This window comes from Thermobia domestica, chromosome 11, assembly GCF_964235325.1.
Source record: "Thermobia domestica chromosome 11, izTheDome1.hap1.1, whole genome shotgun sequence".
In the NCBI taxonomy this organism is placed as follows: domain Eukaryota; kingdom Metazoa; phylum Arthropoda; class Insecta; order Zygentoma; family Lepismatidae; genus Thermobia; species Thermobia domestica.
Window position 1 is genome coordinate 226,572,816 of NC_137464.1, and position 23,318 is coordinate 226,596,133.

Here is a 23,318-nt window from a genome sequence, read left to right on the forward strand (position 1 = left end):
TTATGAATACATTTGAATCTGAAACAAATGTAAGTCCCTTACTGGAATGCATTACAATCGCCAGTGCATGTAATTTGGTATATCGTAGAAATTTCTTAAAGGAAAATACGATTGGTATCATACCAAAGAACGGGTATCGATGGAGAGATGTCCAGTCAATTGAAGCAGTACAATGGATAGCTTGGGAAGAAAAACAAGAAACATCCAAATTACCAATGCTGCACGTAGTAAGGAAAAACGAATTGCATCAATGAAAGTAGATGGTGTATGGACAGATCCCAATACAGGAAGAATACACGTGTGGGAATATGAGGGCGATTTTACACATGGCTGTATCTACTGCTACCCTAACGACAGAGATAAACCCATCTATAACAATGCTACAGATACCATGGAATTTCGATATGAAGCAACAAAGAAGAAAATCCAAAAATTAAAAGATTTTGGCTGTGAAGTGCATGAAATATGGGGTTGTGAAAACAATTGGCAGGAAATGAAGAGATGAAGAAGTATGTTAGTAATCATCCGTATACAAAGAAAACACCATTAAATCCTCGTGACGCTTTTTATGGAGGACGTGTGAATGCCATACGTTTGTATCATAAAGCACAAGAATCTGAAGGAGAAACCGTACAATACTAAAATGTTATTTCCTTGTACCCCCATATTTGTAAGACTAAGAAGTTTCCAATTCGTCATCCTACTATCTATCTGCCTGGAGATTCAAATATTCCCACCATTGAAGAAGTTGAAGGATTAGTTAAACTAAGTATTCTACCTCCAAAAAATCTCTTACACCCAGTTCTTCCTTACAAGTCAAATGATAGATTGATGTTTCCACTTTGTCGTACATGTTGTGATAAATTAAACCAGTCATCTTGTAATCACAGCGATGAAGACCGAGTTCTACATGGTACATGGGTAGCAGATGAAGTAAGAAAAGCATTAGAAAAAGGATACAAAATAATAGATATTCATGAAAGTTGGGCATATGATGTTGTTCAATATGATGAAGAAACAAAAAGTGGCGGCTTATTTGCAGAATACATAAACACCTTCCTGAAAGCAAAAACGGAAGCTAGTGGATGGCCAGCATGGTGTGAAACAGATGAACTAAAGCAGAAGTACATTCAGCAATATTATGAAAAGGAAGGAATACGTCTCGATGAAAATAAAATTCAACATAATCCAGCACTTAGAAGTTAAGCTAAATTAATGTTAAATTCATTTTGGGGAAAATTTGGACAACGTGAGAACACGGGTCATGTAAGCATTATTAATGATCCAAAGGAATTATATGAGAAATTAACATCTCATGATATAGACGTTCATCAAATATTTCCAGTAAATGATGATATGATATATGTATATTGGCAATACACAGATGAAGTTCCTGTTTCACTACCAACAGTAAACGTCGTCATAGCCGCATACACAACAGCACAAGCAAGATTAGAATTGTACAAGTATTTAGATCAACTGCAAGAAAGAATATTGTATTTTGATACAGATTCAGTCATTTATACGCAAAAAACCTGGTGAAACTACAATCCCAACTGGTGACTTTTTAGGCGATTTAACAAATGAAGTACTCGAGTATGGTAAAGAGGCCTATATTTCAGAATACGTCTCGGCTGGACCCAAGAACTATGGATTACGTATTTTTGATCCCAGCACGAAGAAGGAGTTTCAAGTATGCAAGATACGGGGCTTTTCATTAAACTATGAATCTTCAAAACACCTAAATTTTGATGTAATTTAGAAAATGATAGTAGATAATGAAGAGGATGCGGAAGAAGAAGAGGAAGAAACTCGTCCCACTGAAGTCAAAATTACCAATGAGAAAAAAATTTGCCGCAGGAAAGACCATACTATCGTCAGCATGCCCGAAACAAAAATTTATAAGATAAATTATATTAAACGACGTACAATACCAAATTCATATGATACTCTTCCATATGGCTACACTACTTCCAACAAAAGAAGAAGAGAAATGTAATAAGGCCCTTTATAAATATACGTATGAAGAAAGAGCGATCATACTCTTTAACATGGACACGACTTGGAAACATCCCTTTTCATGTATTGTTGCCTGACCAAGTGGATGTGGAAAAACTTCCTTTGTAATACGATTCCTGTCCAATTTATCACGTATGGTTAATACATCGTTTCGTCATATTTATTTGTACTATGCAGAATGGCAAAATGCATACAGAGAAATTTCGACAAAAGTACAATTTATTGAAGGATTACCTCAAGCAAAAGACTTTTTACCTGAAACTGGACCACATCTTATTATTATTGATGATCAAATGTGTGAAGTGAACCGCAATATAGTTGATTTCTTTACAAAGGGTTCTCATCATAGAAATCTTAGTGTACTATTTATTACACAAAACATATTTCATCAGGGAAAAGGAAGCAGAGATATGAGCTTGAATTGTTCTTATCTCGTATTATTTAAAAATCCAAGAGATAAATCACAAATTAAACATTTGAGTTATCAACTAACTTCTGAGAATCCAAAATTTCTTCAAGAAAGTTTCAACGACGCAACAAAGTTACCATATGGATATTTCTTTATTGATTTAAAACAGGATACGCCAGATGAACTTCGTTTTCAAACAAATATCTTTCCTGATGATATTTATCATTACGTTTATGTTCCATCGAAATAGAAGAAGATGTGTTTATAATGTTTATTTTAAACTGTGTTTCTTCATTCTGACAATATGTCTCCAAGAGTAAAACACGGAGATCTTCTTCGTACGCTGAGCAAAGCAAATCCTAAATTACGTAAAGCTATACTGACCAATGCAGACTCTTCAGTGATTCGAAGTATTTGCGAATGTTGTTATAATGTATTAAAAGGGAATGTACCTCTTACAAAGACACATAAAGCAAGATTAAAGCGATACAAGAGGACGCTTCGATATCTTGTGAAGAAAGGAAACTCCATCCAAAAGAAGAAGTAACATTTATTAGTGCAGCAGCAGGGTGGATTCCTACCGGCATTATTAGCTCCTATTTTAACTGGTGCATTATCAAGTTTACTATTCCGTTAGTACAATGGAACACGCAAAGAAGATGATTTTAGTTCCACCTGAAGTTCTGAATCGTATACAAACACCATCATCATCATCAGCAGCAGCAGCCCTGGAGAAACGTGAATCTAATTTGGATCAAGAAATGCAAGAGATTTTACAGTTATCATAGCTTAGTGATGAAGAAAAGTGGAATCAGTATAACAATATTCTTCAAAATATTTACATTTAATACGAAAACAAGAAGAACCTGTGACACTTTCAATTACGTCAACTAAATCAGAGAAGCCTGAAGTAGAAGAAGAAATATTATTATCTATACCCAAAATGTTTCGTAAAAGAGCTGAATTACTACTACATAGAATGAAACATGATGATAATATCACGTGGGATAATAAAGGAACTGTTTATATCAGAGGTGATAAACTAGAAGGATCTCACATTGTAGATTTAATTTCTGATGTGTCGCGACCCCGGAAACACACAAATCCACCGGGATGGGAGAAACTTTGTAATTATTTATCTTCTAATAACACACCTCAAGAACTTATTGGAAATCCAAAACGTTTGTCTTATATTTTACGACGAACTAAAGCATCACCAACAGCATCATCGTCAAGGGAAAAAATACCTCTGGAATCGTTTCCAGAAGACGACGAAGAAGAAGCAGAAGAAGAAGAAGAAAAGGAAAAAGTAGTATCTCCTATAAGGAAAAGGAAACGTGCCTGTAAACGTCCAGTATGGTCAAGGTGGAAACCGTAAACAAACAGTTAAGCAAGATTTACTACAACCCTTTACATCCTGTCTCGTTTTCAACTGTTAAAAAATTGTGGATAGCTACAAAGAAGAAAATTCCTATACATTGTATAAGATGGTTACTGCAACAAACAACATATACGTTACACAAACCTGTACGTCGTCGTTTTAAAAGAGATTTCTATGTAGTGAATAACATTGATGATGAGTGGGAAAGTGATATTAATGATCTTCAATCTCTTCATAAATTTAATGATGGATATCGTTATATTCTTACAGTGATAGATGTTTTCAGTCGATATGCATGGGCTTTGCCATTAAAATCTAAAAGTACAAATGTTGTCTTAAAAGCATTGAAACTTGTGCTCAAAGACAGAAAACCAATTACATTCCGAACAGATAAAGGGAGTGAGTTTACTAATAAAACAATACAGAAGTACTTAGAGGACAACAAAATAAAACATATTACAACTAAGAATCCTGATATAAAAGCTAGTATTGTAGAACGTTTTAACAGAACTCTAAAAGAAAAAATGTGGAAGTATTTTACAAAATATCAAACGTATAATTATTTAAATGTATTACCTCTTCTTGTGAAATCACACAATGAAGGTTATCATTCAAGCATAAAGATGTCACCTGCAAATGTTTCTCAAAATAACCTATTACAAGTATGGCATAATCAATATGATAATAAAATAAAGAAGAAGAAGAAGAATCCAAATTTCTCAAAACATCTTAAGATTGATGATACAGTACGAATTAGTAAAACTAAACGTACATTTGATAAAGGATATATGCAAATTTGACTTGGGAAATATTTAAAGTGAAGTAGATAATACCAAGAGATCCACCTGTTTATGAAATTGAAGATTTAAACAAGGAACCACTGGATGGATTATTTTCCAGAGAGGAATTACAACCTGTGACGTTATCAAAGACATTTTACATAGATAAAATCATACGTACAAGAAGAAAAGGCAGCAGAAAAGAATATCTTGTTCATTGGAAAGGATATCCTTCTTCTTTCGATTCCTGGATACCTGCATCATCCGTAAAAAAGATCGAGAAGTACAATGGAACCTAATGGAGATTTTTACGTTACGCTTTCCAGTAATAGTTCTATGGAATATTTTCCTGACAACACCTTAACATCATACACTACGAAACTTCATCAAAGAATGGAACTCCATGAAAAGTGGGAAGTGGCTATTGTTGAAATTCATTATCCTCATTCAATATTAAATATTAATGACGAAAATAATAAAATTTTTTACAAACCTGCAAAAAGTGATGAATGGAAATTTATAACTATTCCTGTACGTTATTACACTGACATATCAGAATTGATAAAGATAATAAATACGTACAACAGATTCACAAATTTACATATTTCTTATACTCGTGAGAGTAATACCTGTTTTATACGACGTCTTCATAAAGACATAGATGTAGACGTTGCATTATCACCAAGTGTTAGTGCGATGTTGGGGTTTGATCCAAGCGTTGATTTAAAGGATATGCAACAAGGCCAAAGCATTCCAAATTTACGTTTAGGACTTCCATCTACAATGTATGTGTATTGTGATATAATTCAATCTGTATTTGTTGGAGATACAGTAGCACCATTATTACGTATCATAAATATGAATCCTGTGAATCATACATTTGGAAGTAGTGTTATAGAAATTTTTAATCCTCCACACTATGTGCCTATAGAGAAGTTGTATTTTGAACACATCAAAATAGATATAAGAGATAGTACAGGCTCTCCACTGGCATTCACTTTCTGAACTGTATGCGTTAAACTACATTTTCGACCAGTGGGTCAACATCGACAAATATGAATAATCCATATTTACAATATTATCAAAATCAAGCTCTTTCTGGAACTGGAAACGTTTATGTTGGATCCCCTTATCAATTTGGACATGGTATTGGAAGTTTCCTTGGAGGATTATTTCGTTCTGTCATGCCACTAGTAAAACAAGGAGCTAAAACAGTAGGAAAGGAATTATTAAAATCTGGAGCAAACGTTATTACTGATGTCATCATCAATAATCAACCTATTAACGAATCCTTTCATCAACGAATGGGTGAAGCGAGATCCGTCTTGCAAGATAAAGCAAAAAATGAACTGAAATCTATGCTAGGATCTGGATATCAACGAAGGAAAAGAAGAATTACACATCATTCCATCTTTAACCCTTCATCATTACATATCATCAAGCGCAAGAAGAAGAAGGGCAAGAGGAAACGTACACAGAAAACAAAGAAAAATCAGTCTTATAAGAAGAGGAAGTTATCACACGATATCTTTGATTAAATCATCACCATCATGGCTTTCTTACATCATCAATCCTGCGAGTGTGTAAAAAGTGAACTAGATATTTTTTCTACAAAACCAACGCAAACCAGTATATTGGATAATCATGTTGTTACATACAAACCAATCAGTTCACTAGCTGATAATGCTCCTATAGAGTTTGTCATCCCAGGAACAAGTGATGAATACATAGATCTACCACATACTTTTCTTTACATTGAAGCTCAAATCGTTAAGCCTGATGGATCAGCATTTGGTGAAAGTGATAAAGCTGTGGCTCCTATTAATGACTTTTTAAATTCTATGTTCAGTGAAGTGGAAGTGTATTTAAATAACAAACTGATTTCATTTCCATCTCATAATCATCCATATCGATCATACATTGAAAAACTGTTAAATTATGATGATTCTGCTAAAAATACTCATCTTCAATATGCATTCTGGTTTCAAGATACTGCTGGACATATGGATGCAACATCTAGTGGTAATAGAGGATTTCAACAACGTTATGAATTAACAAAAAAAGTGCAAAATTCGACATGCTTGGACATCTTCATTGTGATATTTTTAATCAAGATAAATTTTTAATCCAAGGAGTAGAATTACGTCTCAAGTTAATTCCTGCAAAGCCAAACTTTTGTCTCATCGCTAGTGATGCGTCTGTTGAGGCTAAAGTGAATATTTTAGACGCTGCTTTACATATTTAAAAGATTAATGTTAGTCCTACAATAAAACTAGCACATAACAAGCTTCTACAATCAACAACAGCCAAATATCCTCTCACAAGAGTGCAAATGAAGTCATTCGTCATTCCAAAGGATCTTCAATCAAAAACAATTGATAATTTATTTATGGGAGTATTACCAACTCGAGTGATTGTGGCATTTACACAAAATGATGCCTATACAGGAACAATAACTTCAAATCCATTTCATTTCAAACATTTTGACATCAATTTCTTCTCTCTATACATTGATGGAAAACCTGTACCTTCAAAACCATTACAACCAATTTTCGAAAACAACCTCTATGTTTCCTCATATCATACCTTATTCTGCGGATCAGGTATTCACTTTTCCAATCATGGCAACAATATTCCTCGCCTTGACTTTCCTCAAGGATACACTATCTTTGTTTTCGACATTACTCAAGATGGAGAAGCCAGCGCTGTGCAGCATTGGAACCTTATACGTCACGGCTGTGTTCGTCTGGAAGTTCATTTTACGAAGCCTCTACCAGCACCTATCTCCTGCATTGTGTATGGAGAATTCCAATCTCTCTTAGAAGTGAATCATCAGAGGAACATCATCATGGATTTTTAAAGGTACGTTATTTAAATATCATATCATATATGTACATGTCTGCATTTTTATACATGATGTCCTCTACACTAGATTTATTGAATGCTTTGCAAACAAATTCTTTATTTCACAATCATTTCGTTAGCGTATATGCAGCCAATGAATTACCAACACATGTTCCACTACCTGCAGCTATCATCATAAATACAGATCCCTCGAACAAACTTGGCACACATTGGATTTCCGTATATATTCATACTGACGGACGTGCCCACTACTTCGATACATTTGGATTTCCTCCATATGTAATGCAACATATTCAATTTCTACGTAGAAATTCCACTTCTTATACATTTAATAATAAACAAATTCAAAGTGTGAAATCGTCCCTATGTGGACATTATTCATATCTTTTCCTATGCTTCGAAGCTAAAGGAAAGTCCTTAAATGAATTTCATTACACTTTCTCATCAACTCCAGAAAAAAATGATCGTCGCTTGCTGTATTTACTTTTACAGGTAATCATGTCTTCATTATTCTTCTTCGTTTGTTTTGATTACTTTTTTTCATATTATTGTAGGTAGTCATTTCTTCTTCTTCTTCTTTATTATAATGTGTTTGTATGTATTATCATTTGTTGTTTAATTTTTCATGATTATAGATAAAATAAATTTTAAGTTTGTTTTTCAATTTTTTTTCATTTCAGAGAGTAAAAGATCGTCATCGTGTGTATGGACATCATCTTCATTGTACAGATTGACTTCTATCTACGTTTCATCACCATCATCAACAGCAGTAGTATCATTAATTGAACTGTGTATAGTCATCATCAGTGAACAGTATATGACAGTTGTGAAGTTATCATCACATGAACAATGAAAAAAATCTAACGTTCTTTTTAAAATGTACTATACTTACCGTCGTTTTAATTGTGTAAATAGTTTCATCAGCAATAAACACTTTGTATTCTTTTTTCTCTTTGAAAACAAATGTTTTATTTCTTATTTTCTCCGTTTCCTAATAAATAAATATGTTTTATGATCAGTTATGTAATTAAATACACATATCATAAAACATATTTTTAAGTCATTGAATTAAAGAATTTCATAGTGTTTTTTTAAAAAAAAGATTCTAAAACTGATTTTTAATTCAATGATGTAATCACATAACTACATAATAATAATGAATTCAAATACTTAATCAGTTATTCCCTCGTAAATTAAATCAAGTATGTGAATTCAATATTATTATTATGATAGGACTTTTGTTTTTAAAATTTTAATATTAATTATTTTAGTTCCTTTTTTAAAAAAATAAAAAAAAGTTCTATCATACTTAATACAAAGTTGTATAATACTAATAATAATAATTTCAAATACTAATTTTTATTTTAACATTCACTTCAAGAATTTGAATTCATTATTATTATTATTATTATTATTATTATTATACGTATCACTTATAATATACGAGGAAAAAATATGTTAGGATTTTTTTCTTATAAAAAATTAAAAATCCTATCATATTGAGGTGTATGAAACGAACACAAAACACACACACACAAATAAAACATTTCACTTTCCACTATATATATTTTTATTACATTTGATATTACGTTGTTTAGTATACATGAAAAAACAAATCAATTTTCTTCTTCTTTATGAAGAGTCGTTCACTTCATTGATACCCTCCGAATGTTGAGTATCGGTTTCCCCCCACCATGGCTGTGTCGATACACTATCAAATAAATCAGCCATAATTCAATCTATGAGTTTTTTTTTGCAAAATACTTTCATTTCCAATTTTAACCGTTCACCATCAATGTTCACATCACTGTTCTTATCAAGAGAGACACTTGGAAAACTAATGTTCATACCATTAATAATACTCTGTTCATCTACACAGGATGGATTTCGGCAAGTACTCTGCATGTAAGACACTGCGATTGTACATGATTACGAATAGTATCTGAACACAAGTCAAAATATTCACGTAGCACAACACTACAAACTTTACTGTTTTTCACAGCATGTTCAATACATGGTAATATTTCCAAGAAATAAAGCCAATCACTTGAAGTTAAGTACACAGTGTTTCGAGGAGCATGAAGTGTTCCTTTCTTCTCTAACATCACTAATTTTTCACCCATTAGTTTTCGCACCACCAGTTCGTTTTTTCGACCAAGAGATTTTATAAATGTAATTTCCACTTGAGAATTTAAATAGTCCGTAACAAATGGGGTCAAATGTACAAGTTTCTCCCACTCTGCCAAATTTAACTCCACTCCAAACACAAGTCCTTTGCCAACTCGAATCCTGGTTCAAATGTATCACTATCCAGTCCAATACAAATTAATTTCGTTTTCATTGAATTAAGTCCATATTCAACATTTAACAAGTACTCTTTGTTGGTATCCATAGTTAATGCACAAGCACTCAAAGACATGTTACTCCAGTCGCTGCCCAGCACAGAATAACGACACTATGCATACAGATGACTGCGCATGCATGAAGAGGAAGGGGGCGAAGAGGAAAATTCATGTCTCATCTTGTTTGTATTATCTGTCAGGAAAGTAAATGTACACCTATTTTTCGAGTCTGGCATTCCTGCGCTCCATCCGTGGAGAGTATGAGAATTAAATCAATCAAATGTTTACTGAGGGGCAAAAAGAAAAGTTTAATCTGAATAAGACATTGCAGAGGAGCACAAGCTGTGAATACGAATAGTGCATAGTGTAAATAAAGGACGACACTTAAAGAGAAAGCCAGAAACAGCTGTTAAACTTAGAAAAACGAGTAAAAATTGTCGAAGTGGGAACATAAAACACAATTACAACAAATACGCCGACAACTAAACGTTCACCACGCCATGATCTTGGTGTAGTGGTTAAGGTGCTGGCTTACAAGTGAAAAGGACGTGAGTTCGAATCCACGTCAAGGACGTTTTAAAAAATTTTGTTAATAATACATACAGCTCATGAGAGATGGTAAAAGAGGTCGTATTTAGTCTTTCGTAGCAATTATTATTGGTAATGTTTAGTACTGATAATACTTTTTGTCTTTGCGTATTGCTTTTATTCTCTTCTTAATTTTGAAAGAGAAGAATATCCGAACAAATGCCACCAAAATTCCTCATATTTTGAATGTAAACGCCATTTGCAATTAGTAAAGAATAAAAATTGAACGTTCCGATGTAGCTGCAAAAAGTAAAAAGAAAAACATGGAAGTGGAGTTTTCGAATCCATACTCATGGTTATTAAAAATACAATTTCTACATGCTTTTACCTCCCGACCACGTTTCTACGTTAGCAATTAAGAGGTTTGTGCTTAGGTTAGGCTGGTCAATACATTTTTCAAAGGGGCCCGGTTTAGCTCTGACGCACCACAGGTGCGAGCAGGGAGCAAAACACCTTTTCTCTCTCCCTCTGTGTGTCTATTTATCCATCTATCTATATGTATATATATATATAACGCTATTTGTGAATGCCATAGCCACCCTAATTTTCAGCGGATTGAGACAAAGCTTGGCACAAACATTAATTGTTGAAATATCTTGATGAGTTCGTTAACCAGAATAATCAGATGAAAATGTTCAAAATGGCGGCCCTTCAAACTCTTAAAAACTTCCAAGGGAACCAAATTTCGCCCATAAATAGGTATTCAGAAAGTTTGAATAACATTTCCTCTTTTACTGAAATATTTGTGTGCAGGGACTTATTGAAATATTGGACCCGATTAATCGCATAAAGAAGGTTCACGCCCTTTCGCTACGGTCAGGCTTTTTTTTTGTTTGTTTGTTTGCAGGAGGGGGGTTATTTTTCCATCGGAACAAGATGATTATTAGTGACGATATGGAATTACACATTATAAGTGAAGTAACTTATGAAACGTGTTATTTGAAGGAATAATAAATGTGCTTTCCCGTAACACAGAGAACTGTAAATCATGTCTTTTAAGTTCGGGAGCGTGAATGGCGAGGAGTATTATTTGATTTGTTTCTCAGTAACACATTGCATTGCAAATAAAGGTAGGCAACATTAGTGGTAAGAAAAATATTATTATTATTAATAATAATAATAATAATAATAATAATAATAATAGGTGTTGTTTGTGGCAAGGCAATATCTTCCTCAATTCTTCTTCAAACGTAATAATTGTAACGCCATATCTCCCTTACAAATAAAATATTAGCAATTTATATCGAGAGAACGGGAAATTGTAGAGTGATGGGAGCAACGTTGGACAGTATGCACTCATAGTAATCAGAAAAATAAGCGATTTCAATGCAAAATGAACGAAGAGTCATTCTCATGGGTAGTCATGGAGCCACGGCAGAGCCCTCTTTAGGCAAAACTATTAATAATAACTTATATAATAATAAACTATTAATAACTTATATCGAGAGAACAGGAGGTGATAGTCAGATGGGACCAACGTTGGACACTGTGGACCCATAAGGCTCATCGAAAAAAAATTAGTGGGGGGGGGGGCGCCAGCCAGCCTTACTTATTTCCACATAATAATATAAAATTATATTGTCGAAATACACACACGAGTTAGCTAGTAATATTTGATATTATTATTATTATTATTATTATTATTATTATTATTATTATTATTATTATTATTATTATTATTATTATTATTATTATTATTATTATTATCGACAGCGTCTTTTCATTACGTGTGCATGTTTGACGTGAAGCCAAAGAGAAGATCCATCATTCGTAGAAAGAATAAGAATAGTCAGTTACTTTAACTTTGAACGACAGCGAAAAATACGAAAAGAGTGATTAGCTGTAGCGAAAACAAACAATACTTTCTCTCAAATGGATAAAAAACCAAGCCGAGATTGATTCGAACTCGCATGGACGGCGTGAAAAGTCAGTGCTTTGTCCACTTTTTTTTAACTGACTCACCGAACGTGTTTCAGTAACTTACTTATTGCTAATTTTACTTGCTTCACTCGTTCAAGTTGCTTTTTCTAATAACTTATAACGACAGAGACACGAACACAGAAACATAAGGAACAGTTAAAATCATAAATGCTCTCCCGCCGGGAATCGAACCCGGGACACCAGACACCAAATTCGCACGTGCTAGCCACTAGACCAGAGGGTAGGGCACTGCTACCTCTTTGTGTCGTTAGGGATTAGGACCAGTGTATTGCCAGCTATCACTTCTGTGAGTTGTATACTATGATCACATGTTTCTTCTTTGCTGGAAGAGTTAAACCTACATTCTATGTAATACATGAGGTATTTAGACCTCTATGCTCTTCATATAATGTAATAAAAGGGTCATGCTGGGAATAAGAAAAAGAACATTCCTTGGACAAAACGGAAACTATTGGCATCAGAAATATTTATCTACAAAGCATGCGCAGTAGTATATTTCAGAAGAGTTACTGTTTAGTTCAGTAAACGAAGAAAGGGGTGTAAAAAAGCAAATATGTCGCGTCAACGAGATCGACCAGAGTTGACAGAGGCGGAGCGGATTGATAATTGGTTCTTTATTCTGTAGTAGATCGTATCACAACTTTACAGGAGAGCAGAGAAAGACTTAGTAACGCTGTCATATAGTAAGCTTTAGTAACACTATCATATAGACACAAATGGATGTAACTGTGAGTACTACAACTTGAATTTAAGGAAAGCCGTTTAGATATTCAGTGGTTTGCAGGGTTGTATAAGACACAAAAAAATAAGACACAATACAATTCTTCATACCTCAGCTTCCAGTAACTAGATACATGCAATTTCTGGTTAGATACTAAAACTGCTGTCGGATTTTAATACATGATGTATTGCAGGATACAAAATGTTTTGCATTACTTGTTTGTTTGTAGACAGCTACTAGCTTAGTGTTCTGAAAGGTTTTGTATAAACTAGGGATAGCCAATTCCGGAATTATTACTTTCCGGACTCCCGAAGGTAAAACCGGACAATTCCGGAATTCGGAAAATTCCCATTTTGGAATAATTCCGGAATTCGGAGCAATCCGGATTTTTTCGAAATCCAGAGTTTTTCTCAATTCCGGAATTTTCTAAATTCCGGATTCTTCCCGAGTTCCGGAATTTTTCTGAATTAGGGAGTTTAACTGAATTCCATAATTTTCCGAAATCCGAAAAGTGAAAGTTCCGCTTTCAAAAAATGAATTTATTTTGGTTAATATGAATCGTGGCGGAAATAAGTCTTTGACCAGGTAATGGCGACTGCTTTGAAAGAAATGAGGTGTATGAGAATTCAGTCTGTCATATTTGTAGTTTCGTGTGGAGAAAAAACAAACTTGTGAACCAGCGGTTTAAGAACAACTCAAGTTATTAATGTAAACTTTTCCGACATCATAAAAGAAATACGAAAGACATTTTGAATCGAAGAAATATAACATACAAGTTTGCAAGCGGAGACAAAGGAACCTAACGTAACAGACTAAAACCGAATCTTTTACCGCGTAGCGATCGCGGTTCAGTGGTCAAAGTGCTTGTGCGAATGCACATTGTATTTTTTTTTTTACTTTAGGATTTTTTATGGCGATTGATCGGCGATAACATACGTTTTATTATATTCAGATATTTGAATACTCGGATGTTTCAATACTTGAACTATCAAATCTTCAGAAATAATAATAGTAATAATAATAAACTAATAATAATTATTATTATCTCGTAGAAGATTAAAAGCTAGGAGCTAATTATAGCTCAGGTCATACCATTACAAGCAGAAACGTGACATTTGGAAAGAATATTTCGGTTTGGTTTAATGTTGCTCACGAGAAGAGGAGTTTTTCATCTCGTTTCTAAAACAAATAAAATAACATGAGAATTAACTTTTTACATTCGAGACGGGTCAAGGCTAACTCAAAATTTTCGTCTCTCTTTGGAGATGACAATCGAGACGAGACGAAAAGTATGGCAAACATTTCCCGTCTTGTCTCGATTCACGAAATACTGTATGTCCATTCTTTAAGTAACAATTGCTCTGTAGACTGAATCTCATAGGCTATTTCGTTACATTCTATTTCAGAGCTCATTGAATTATGCTCTGTGTAGGTATTTTGTAGCAACGCTTTTATATTTACCTCTGCATATCCTAAAAATTAGTTTATCATATGCCTTACTGTTGCGTGATATCAGTTATATTTATTACAGTTATTTTCCTTAAAACATACAGTAGAATACTTCCTACATGAAACTTCAATGGAACGTTCTATTTTAAAATGTTGGTAGTTGCAGAGGTGTGTCTTGAAGGTACAGAACCCTTTCCCCGAAATCTCTACTTTTAAGTAAGTTTTGCCAAATTTCAGGGCAAGTTTAAAACTTTTATTATTATTATTATTATTATTATTATTATTATTATTATTATTATTATTATTATTATTATTATTATTATTATTATTATTATTATTATTATTATTATATCAACACCGTGTATAATTTTTAAAAGATATACGGTTTGTATCTGAATAGTAAAAGCCAATTGACTGTCGATCTCGGTCGTCGAGAAGTCTTCAGGAGGGAAGGACATCGGTCACCTTCTGGGTTTGAGTTCCGAAGGGGCAAGTACAGGGTTTTCATAAAGTATGGACGGATTTAATTCGCTTATAATTTACATAAAAATGCTCATATTGAAATCAAATAAAGTGCAAACGGTAGCGGAAGGATTAAAGTTTTACCTGTAATCTGCACCAGCTCAGTTTATTCACCACCACACCTCCAACTGGGCGTCATTTACGTGCACACGTTTACGTCCATTTACGTCACAGAAGTTGAACCGGATGTCCAAATCTTCATCATGCAGATCCTGGACTATCTTGATTTTGTAACCTTTGGCCTTGATCGTGTTCTTGGCTATCTTAAACACGGTTGTCTGTGGAATTCCGAGTTCCATGGACCGTCTAGGAATCGACTTCTGTGGGCTGTTGATGATGCTTTCCCTTACCCTGCTCACTGTTACAGGCGGTGTTGGCGGCCTCCCACTTGGAGGACGGTCCAGGACGCTTCCTGTCTCCAAGAACTTAGCATGCCACTTTCGGATTGCACTCTCAGTAGGTGCCGGCTTTTTGAACTCTTTGGTGAAGTTTCGACACACCAGAATTGGTGATTTTAGCTCTGCGTACCACAGAACACATTGCGCTTTCTCTTTCACCGACGCCATCTTTGATACGGTAAAAAAAATAGTCTTCTCAGAGGAGTTTTTCATTTATTTATTTCTTTAAAAGACACACACACCAATACAGCTTACAACTTACTTTTAACAGTCAACATTGAAACAACAATGGAAACAACAACGGATAGAATTTGGTAAGAAACTGACCCTTGCCCTCCCTCTCCCTCTCTCAACGTGTTCAGAGTTGCCGCTTATCTAACAGTGTTGCCAACTAAAAATTTAATCCTTCCGCTACCGTTTGCACTTTATTTGATTTCATTATGAGCATTTTTATGAAAATTATAAGCAAATTAAATCCGTCCAGACTTTATGAAAACCCTGTATTCGGGCTCGAGCCAAAAATTGTTAAAAGTTATAGGGCTCAGCCAAACATGTTCAAAACAGCTGGGACCGGGTTTAGGCTTCTCAACTGGTCGAGCGGCTCAGCTTAAGCTCATTCACTATCGAACCGAACCGAGAAGTAAGCCGAGCCAACAGCTCACCCAACCGAGCCGATTTGAGCCATCGGCTTAGTTCAGCTGAATCGAAACGTGCCGATGGACTAGTTTCAACTTAGCTGGCTTGAACCGGTTCACATGAGCCGAGTAGGGGACCCATCCCAACCGAGAAAGCTCGAGCCATCGGCTCAATTGAGCTGAGTCGATGGCTCGTTCTAACTGAGCCGGCTCGGGTCATCGGCTCATCCCAACTGAGCCGACTCGAGCTGTTCGCTCAGTTGATACGAGCCGAGCCGGTTGATATCACTACCCGAGTTGGTCTTCTGCTTGGGCTCAAGAATTCGACAGTGCAGGTCTCAGCCTTGATTTTAAGAACTACAGTATATACTTATATTGGTGATTACGACATTCGAGGCTGTCTCGTAAAAAAAAAAAAAAAACTCTTGTCTTCTCGTTATCTAGACGAGACGAGATACACTAAAATTGCCCCACGAGATGCACTAAAATTACGAGACGAGACGCACCCCTGTCGTGAGCAACACTAAAGTATTTCACATTGCTGCTTACATTTCTCATAGCTTTCGCTTTCCAGTCTAATCAGGCCATTATTTCAAAACGAATTAAAACGAACTGAATGAGCGAGCGAGCCATTATCAAACTCGACTCAACTCGAAACTTGCCCTCGAAAACAGCTAGACCTTGATCGCTACGCGGTAAACGATTCGTCTTTAGTCTGGTTACGTTTGGTTTCTTTGTCTCCGCTTGCAAACTTGTATGTTATATTTCTTCGATTCAAAATGTCTTTCGTATTTCTTTTATGATGTCGGCAAAGTTTACATTATTAACTTGAGTTTTTCTTAAACCGCTGGTTCACAAGTTTGTTTTTTCTCCACACGAAACTACAAATATGACAGACTGAATTCTCATACACCTCATTTCTTTCAAAGCAGTCGCCATTACCTGGTCAAAGACTTATTTCCGCCACGATTCATATTAACCAAAATAAATTCATTTTTTGGAAGCGGAACTTTCACTTTCCGGATTTCGAAAAAATCCTGATTGTTCCGAATTCTGGAATGTTAACGAAATCAAAAATTTCTAAATTCCAGATTTTCCCGAGCTGTAGCTGTCTACAAACAAACAAATAATGCAAAGCATTTTGTATCCTGCAATACGTCATGTATTAAAATCCGACAGCAGTTTTAGTATCTAACCAGAAATTGCATGTATCTAGTTACTGGAAGCTGAGGTATGAAGAATTGTATTGTGTCTTATCTTTTCGTGTCTTATACAACCCTGCAAACCACTGAATATCTAAACGGCTTTCGTTAAATCCAGGTTGTAGTACTCACAGTTACATCCATTTGTGTCTATATGATCGTGTTACTAAGCTTATTATATGATAGCGTCAGTAAGTCTTTCTCTGCTCTCCCGTAAAGTTGTGATACGATCTACTACAGAATAAAGATCCAATTATCAATTTAACCAAGTTGTTTTATTACTACACATCTGCTTCCACCTCTGTCAACTCTGATCGATCTCGTTGACGCGACATATTTGCTCTTTTACACCCCTTTCTTCGTTTACTGAACTAAACAGTAACTCTTTTGAAATATACTACTGCGCATGCCTCGTAGATAAATATTTCTGATGCCAATAGTTTCCGTTTTGTCCAAGGAATGTTCTTTTTCTTATTCCCAGCATGACCCTTTTATTACATTATATGAAGAGCATAGAGGTCTAAATACCTCATGTATTACATAGAATGTAGGTTTAACTCTTCCAGCAAAGAAGAAACATGTGAACATAGTATACAACTCACAGAAGTGATAGCTGGCAATACACTGGTCCTAATCCCTAACGACACAAAGAGGGAGCAGTGCCCTCCCCTCTGGTCTAGTGGCTAGCACGTGCGAATTCGGTGTCTGGTGTCCCGGGTTCGATTCCCGGCGGGAGAGCATTTATGATTTTAACTGTTCCTTATGTTTCTGTGTTCGTGTCTCTGTCGTTATAAGTTATTAGAAAAAGCAAGTTGAACGAGTGAAGCAAGTAAAATTAGCAATAAGTAAGTTACTGAAACACGTTCGGTGAGTCAGTTAAAAAAAAGTGGACAAAGCACTGACTTTTCACGCCGTCCATGCGAGTTCGAATCAATCTCGGCTTGGTTTTTTATACATTTGAGAGAAAGTATTGTTTGTTTTCGCTACAGCTAATCACTCTTTTCGTATTTTTCGCTGTCGTTCACAGTTAAAGTAACTGACTATTCTTATTCTTTCTACGAATGATGGATCTTCTCTTTGGCTTCACGTCAAACATGCACACGTAATGAAAAGACGCTGTCGATAATAATAATAATAATAATAATAATAATAATAATAATAATATCAAATAGTACTAGCTAACTCGTGTGTGTATTTCGACAATATAATTTTATATTATTATGTGGAAATAAGTAAGGCTGGCTGGCGCTCCCCCCCACTAATTTTTTTCGATGAGCCTTATGGGTCCACAGTGTCCAATGTTGGTCCCATCTCACTATCACTCCTGTTCTCTCGATATAAGTTATCGACATTTTGCCTAAAGAGGGCTCTGCCGTGGCTCCATGACTACCCATGAGAATGACTCTTCGTTCATTTTGCATTGAAATCGCTTATTTTTCTGATTACTATGAGTGCATACTGTCCAACGTTGCTCCCATCACTCTACAATTTCCCGTTCTCTCGATATAAATTGCTAATATTTTGTTTGTAAGGGAGATATGGCGTTACAATTATTACGTTTGAAGAAGAATTGAGGAAGATATTACCTTGCCACAAACAACACCTATTATTATTATTATTATTATTATTATTATTATTATTATTATTATTATTATTATTATTATTATTATTATTATTATTATTATTAATAATAATAATAATAATAATAATAATATTTTACTTACCACTAATGTTGCCTACCTTTATTTGCAATGCAATGTGTTACTAAAAAGCAAATCAAATAACACTCCTCGCCATTCACGCTCCCGAACTTGAAATACATGATTTACAGTTCTCTGTGTTAGGGGAAAGCACATTTATTATATTATTCTTTCAAATACCACGTTTTACAAGTTACTTCACTTATAATGTGTAATTCCATATCGTCACTAATAATCATCTTGTTCCGATGGAAAAATAACCCCCCCTCCTGCAAACAAACAAACAAAAAAAAAGCCTGACCGTAGCGAAAGGGCGTGAACCTTCTTTATGCGATTAATCGGGTCCAATATTTCAATAAGTCCCTGCACACAAATATTTCAGTAAAAGAGGAAATGTTATTCAAACTTTCTGAATACCTATTTATGGGCGAAATTTGGTTCCCTTGGAAGTTTTTAAGAGTTTGAAGGGCCGCCATTTTGAACATTTTCATCTGATTATTCTGGTTAACGAACTCATCAAGATATTTCAACAATTAATGTTTGTGCCAAGCTTTGTCTCAATCCGCTGAAAATTAGGGTGGCTATGGCATTCACAAATAGCGTTATATATATATACATATAGATAGATGGATAAATAGACACACAGAGGGAGAGAGAAAAGGTGTTTTGCTCCCTGCTCGCACCTGTGGTGCGTCAGAGCTAAACCGGGCCCCTTTGAAAAATGTATTGACCAGCCTAACCTAAGCACAAACCTCTTAATTGCTAACGTAGAAACGTGGTCGGGAGGTAAAAGCATGTAGAAATTGTATTTTTAATAACCATGAGTATGGATTCGAAAACTCCACTTCCATGTTTTTCTTTTTACTTTTTGCAGCTACATCGGAACGTTCAATTTTTATTCTTTACTAATTGCAAATGGCGTTTACATTCAAAATATGAGGAATTTTGGTGGCATTTGTTCGGATATTCTTCTCTTTCAAAATTAAGAAGAGAATAAAAGCAATACGCAAAGACAAAAAGTATTATCAGTACTAAACATTACCAATAATAATTGCTACGAAAGACTAAATACGACCTCTTTTACCATCTCTCATGAGCTGTATGTATTATTAACAAAAATTTTTTAAAACGTCCTTGACGTGGATTCGAACTCACGTCCTTTTCACTTGTAAGCCAGCACCTTAACCACTACACCAAGATCATGGCGTGGTGAACGTTTAGTTGTCGGCGTATTTGTTGTAATTGTGTTTTATGTTCCCACTTCGACAATTTTTACTCGTTTTTCTAAGTTTAACAGCTGTTTCTGGCTTTCTCTTTCGGTGTCGTCCTTTATTTACACTATGCACTATTCGTATTCACAGCTTGTGCTCCTCTGCAATGTCTTATTCAGATTAAACTTTTCTTTTTGCCCCTCAGTAAACATTTGATTGATTTAATTCTCATACTCTCCACGGATGGAGCGCAGGAATGCCAGACTCGGAAAATAAGTGTACATTTACTTTCCTGACAGATAATACATGCTACCATACACTTACGATGAGTAAACCCGTTCAGTAAATTCAAGATCGTGCATGTTACGTCCAGATACATTAATCTTCATTCCTTTATATATTAAACAGACATTCCCACTTTGTAAATACGTTAATAATGCACCATTATCTGCTTCCAATTTTTCAGTACAACGTCCAGGTAAAATCACTTTTTCGCCTCCTTCAAATGTCACACATGCCTTCCTACCATATACCGTTGTAATTATCTCACAGTTTACAATACGAAATGGTTCTCCAATCTCCAAATCTCGCATTTTTGTAAAGGGTACCATTGATGGCTTATTAAGCTTATCTAATAAACTCTTTGACGATGACATCTTTAAATTTTTTGACGTTTCTTCCTTTGCAATAGCTACTAACAGAATGATCTACACAAGCACATACGTTCCGCTTACGCTCTTCGCAAGAGGGGTGGAGGGTTTGGGGATTCAAATTATTAGCCAATAAACGACAAGAACACGAAAAGGCATGTTTTATCTTATTTTTTACATCTGGTAGGCGTCCAAGACTATGAGCATAGCAACATTTTCCCACGGGGTTCTGTGGTAGCCGTAAAAGGCTATGAACATAGCAACTAAAGAAGAGTAGGGGGTGACGGGGGTTCAAATAAACCAAAATTTTCCCACGCGCTTCTGTGGTAGCCATAAAAGGCTATGAACATAACAACTAAAGGCTTGTCGAAACTTGCCTCCCAATTCCAGGAAATGATATCGATTTCTAGGAAAACAAGATCAAATTCGCTGACTCGGCCGTCTGTAGTGGGGTACATCTACTACGAATAGAGATAGACAAAACCGTTTTTTTATAAAACCGAAATCCGGTTTCTAGAAAAACCGAAATCCGAAAAACCGATATTTCGGTTTTCTCCAAAACCGGTTCGGTTTTCACCGAAACTAGTTGCGGTGAAAACTTTTGGAAAACACATAAAACTATTTCTGTGGAAACGGAATCAGTTTCTGGAGAAGAACGAAACACTATTCTGGTCAGAAATAGAACAAATTTTGGAAAAACAGGAACCGGTTTTGAAGAAAACCGAAACAGTTTTTTTGAAAATTGTTAAGAACCGGTTTTGGTATTCCTAAAACCAAAAACCGAGAAACCGGTTTTTGTGCCCAACACTAGTCACGAATGATATGGTGGCCTGATTCTTCACTTTTCTTCATCTGAGATGCAAATTTACATACAGTAATACTCCCGTATCAAGTCTTCCACTTTAGCAATGTTGCTTTCCGTGTCTAGTGAAAGAGCGACCTGGACGCGGAGAATCTTCACCATTGGTTCCTTGTTTGAACTTTCCAGCTCACTTATGAACTTGTGTTTAACTCTATAGTTGTTACTGTATTGAACTCAAGAGGCGATTAACCTCTCTGACGCTTAATAGAAATCTAACCACATTTCACTGCTCCAAGTTAGAACAATCCTATGAGCGCTGCCATCTTGTGTTTCCTAGCATCCCGTGAACGATGACGGGCCAGCTCTAAATAGCTATGATATCACCATAAAATAACAAAACATAACAATCACGGTCGTATAGATTTTTTATACAAATCTTTTCTAGTTATTTGTTGAATGAGTCTTGTATCTTGACGCACACTAAGGTGATTTATAGTGAATATTTTATAAACATACTTCACTTTATTTCCTAATTAATTAAGTGATATACCATTAATGAAACTACTTAAAATCTGTTAATTGTTAAAATTCACTGATGCACTGAATGACTTTTTTGTTTAACTTGACTGTTGATATTCTCCAAGTGCATAACTTTCTGCGAAAACAATCGGCAGCCGAAGTAAATATATTTTTAATATCTTATAATTGAGTTAATGTGAAATATTAATTCAATTACTGGCGGATCTTGAAGGATGTCACATCAATAAAAATTAAATTTACATCGTTTCAAACTAAATATTACATCGTTTCAAACCAAGGTTAGTTTGAAGCAATATTCTTTTCTTTTTTAACCGATATGACTTTGTTGAAGAGCCCCCATTGATCATAAATAAGATGAATTCCCATTCCAAACTTAATCAGAAATTTAAAGCTTGAACGGGAAATGTATTTCTTACCTCTTTATGAGATATTGCACCATACACTTCACCTGTGGGTTTCGTTGGCAAAACATAAACAGACAGCTTACTTCGTTTAATACCACCTGGCATAATGTACTTCTGCAATGAGCAGAAAGATAATGTATTAAAATAATAGTTAAATTTATAGTAGTAGATACTATTATCACACAGAATTATCATTTACTAGCTGAACCTGCGCTGTCTTACAAAGGGATTGCATTACTATAAACAAATATATAAACGTACCATTTCAGTATATAAGTGTTGGGGTGAGTTTGTGGCAAACTTGGAAAAGTGACAAATTACATCAAATGTAAATACAGTAGGACGTCGATAATCCGAACGTCAAAAATCTAAACGCTGTCCCTAGAAGCTTTTTACATTTTGTCTTAGCGCTAGCGATAAACAAACAATAGGGTTGTCCGTCGGTGTTGTGTGAAGTCAGTGTATTTATAAAAGCTCGTTCATATGTTATTTTTTGTCATACATATTTTTATTTTTATTTTCCGTTACGCCTATACAAGTTAACTTTTAAGTGTGAGTTACAACAACAGTGTAATCTAGTGTACGAGCAGGTTCTTCAGAAACATTCAGTCTTACGTACGGTATTGTAATTACTGTAGGTATTGTATAACTACTGTATGGATAAAAAAGTATATCGTATAGTATATTTAAGCCTAAATGCCATTTTCTTGGTCATTTTCGAAAATCTGAACAATTTAAAAATCCGAACTACATTTGGTCC

The 23,318-nt window shown here is 35.0% G+C and overlaps 1 protein-coding gene across 2 annotated transcripts in view; it reads right to left on the bottom strand.

Moving 5' to 3' along the window:
* The window catches only part of LOC145664779 (insulin-degrading enzyme-like), a 155,791-nt gene that overhangs the window by 17,140 nt on the left and 115,333 nt on the right, over positions 1–23,318 (bottom strand). For both annotated transcript variants that reach the window (XM_081731735.1, XM_081731736.1), the window contains exon 21: positions 22,571–22,672. In XM_081731735.1, coding sequence (XP_081587861.1) covers positions 22,571–22,672 — 102 coding nt within the window. The remainder of the gene's footprint in view (positions 1–22,570; positions 22,673–23,318) is intronic.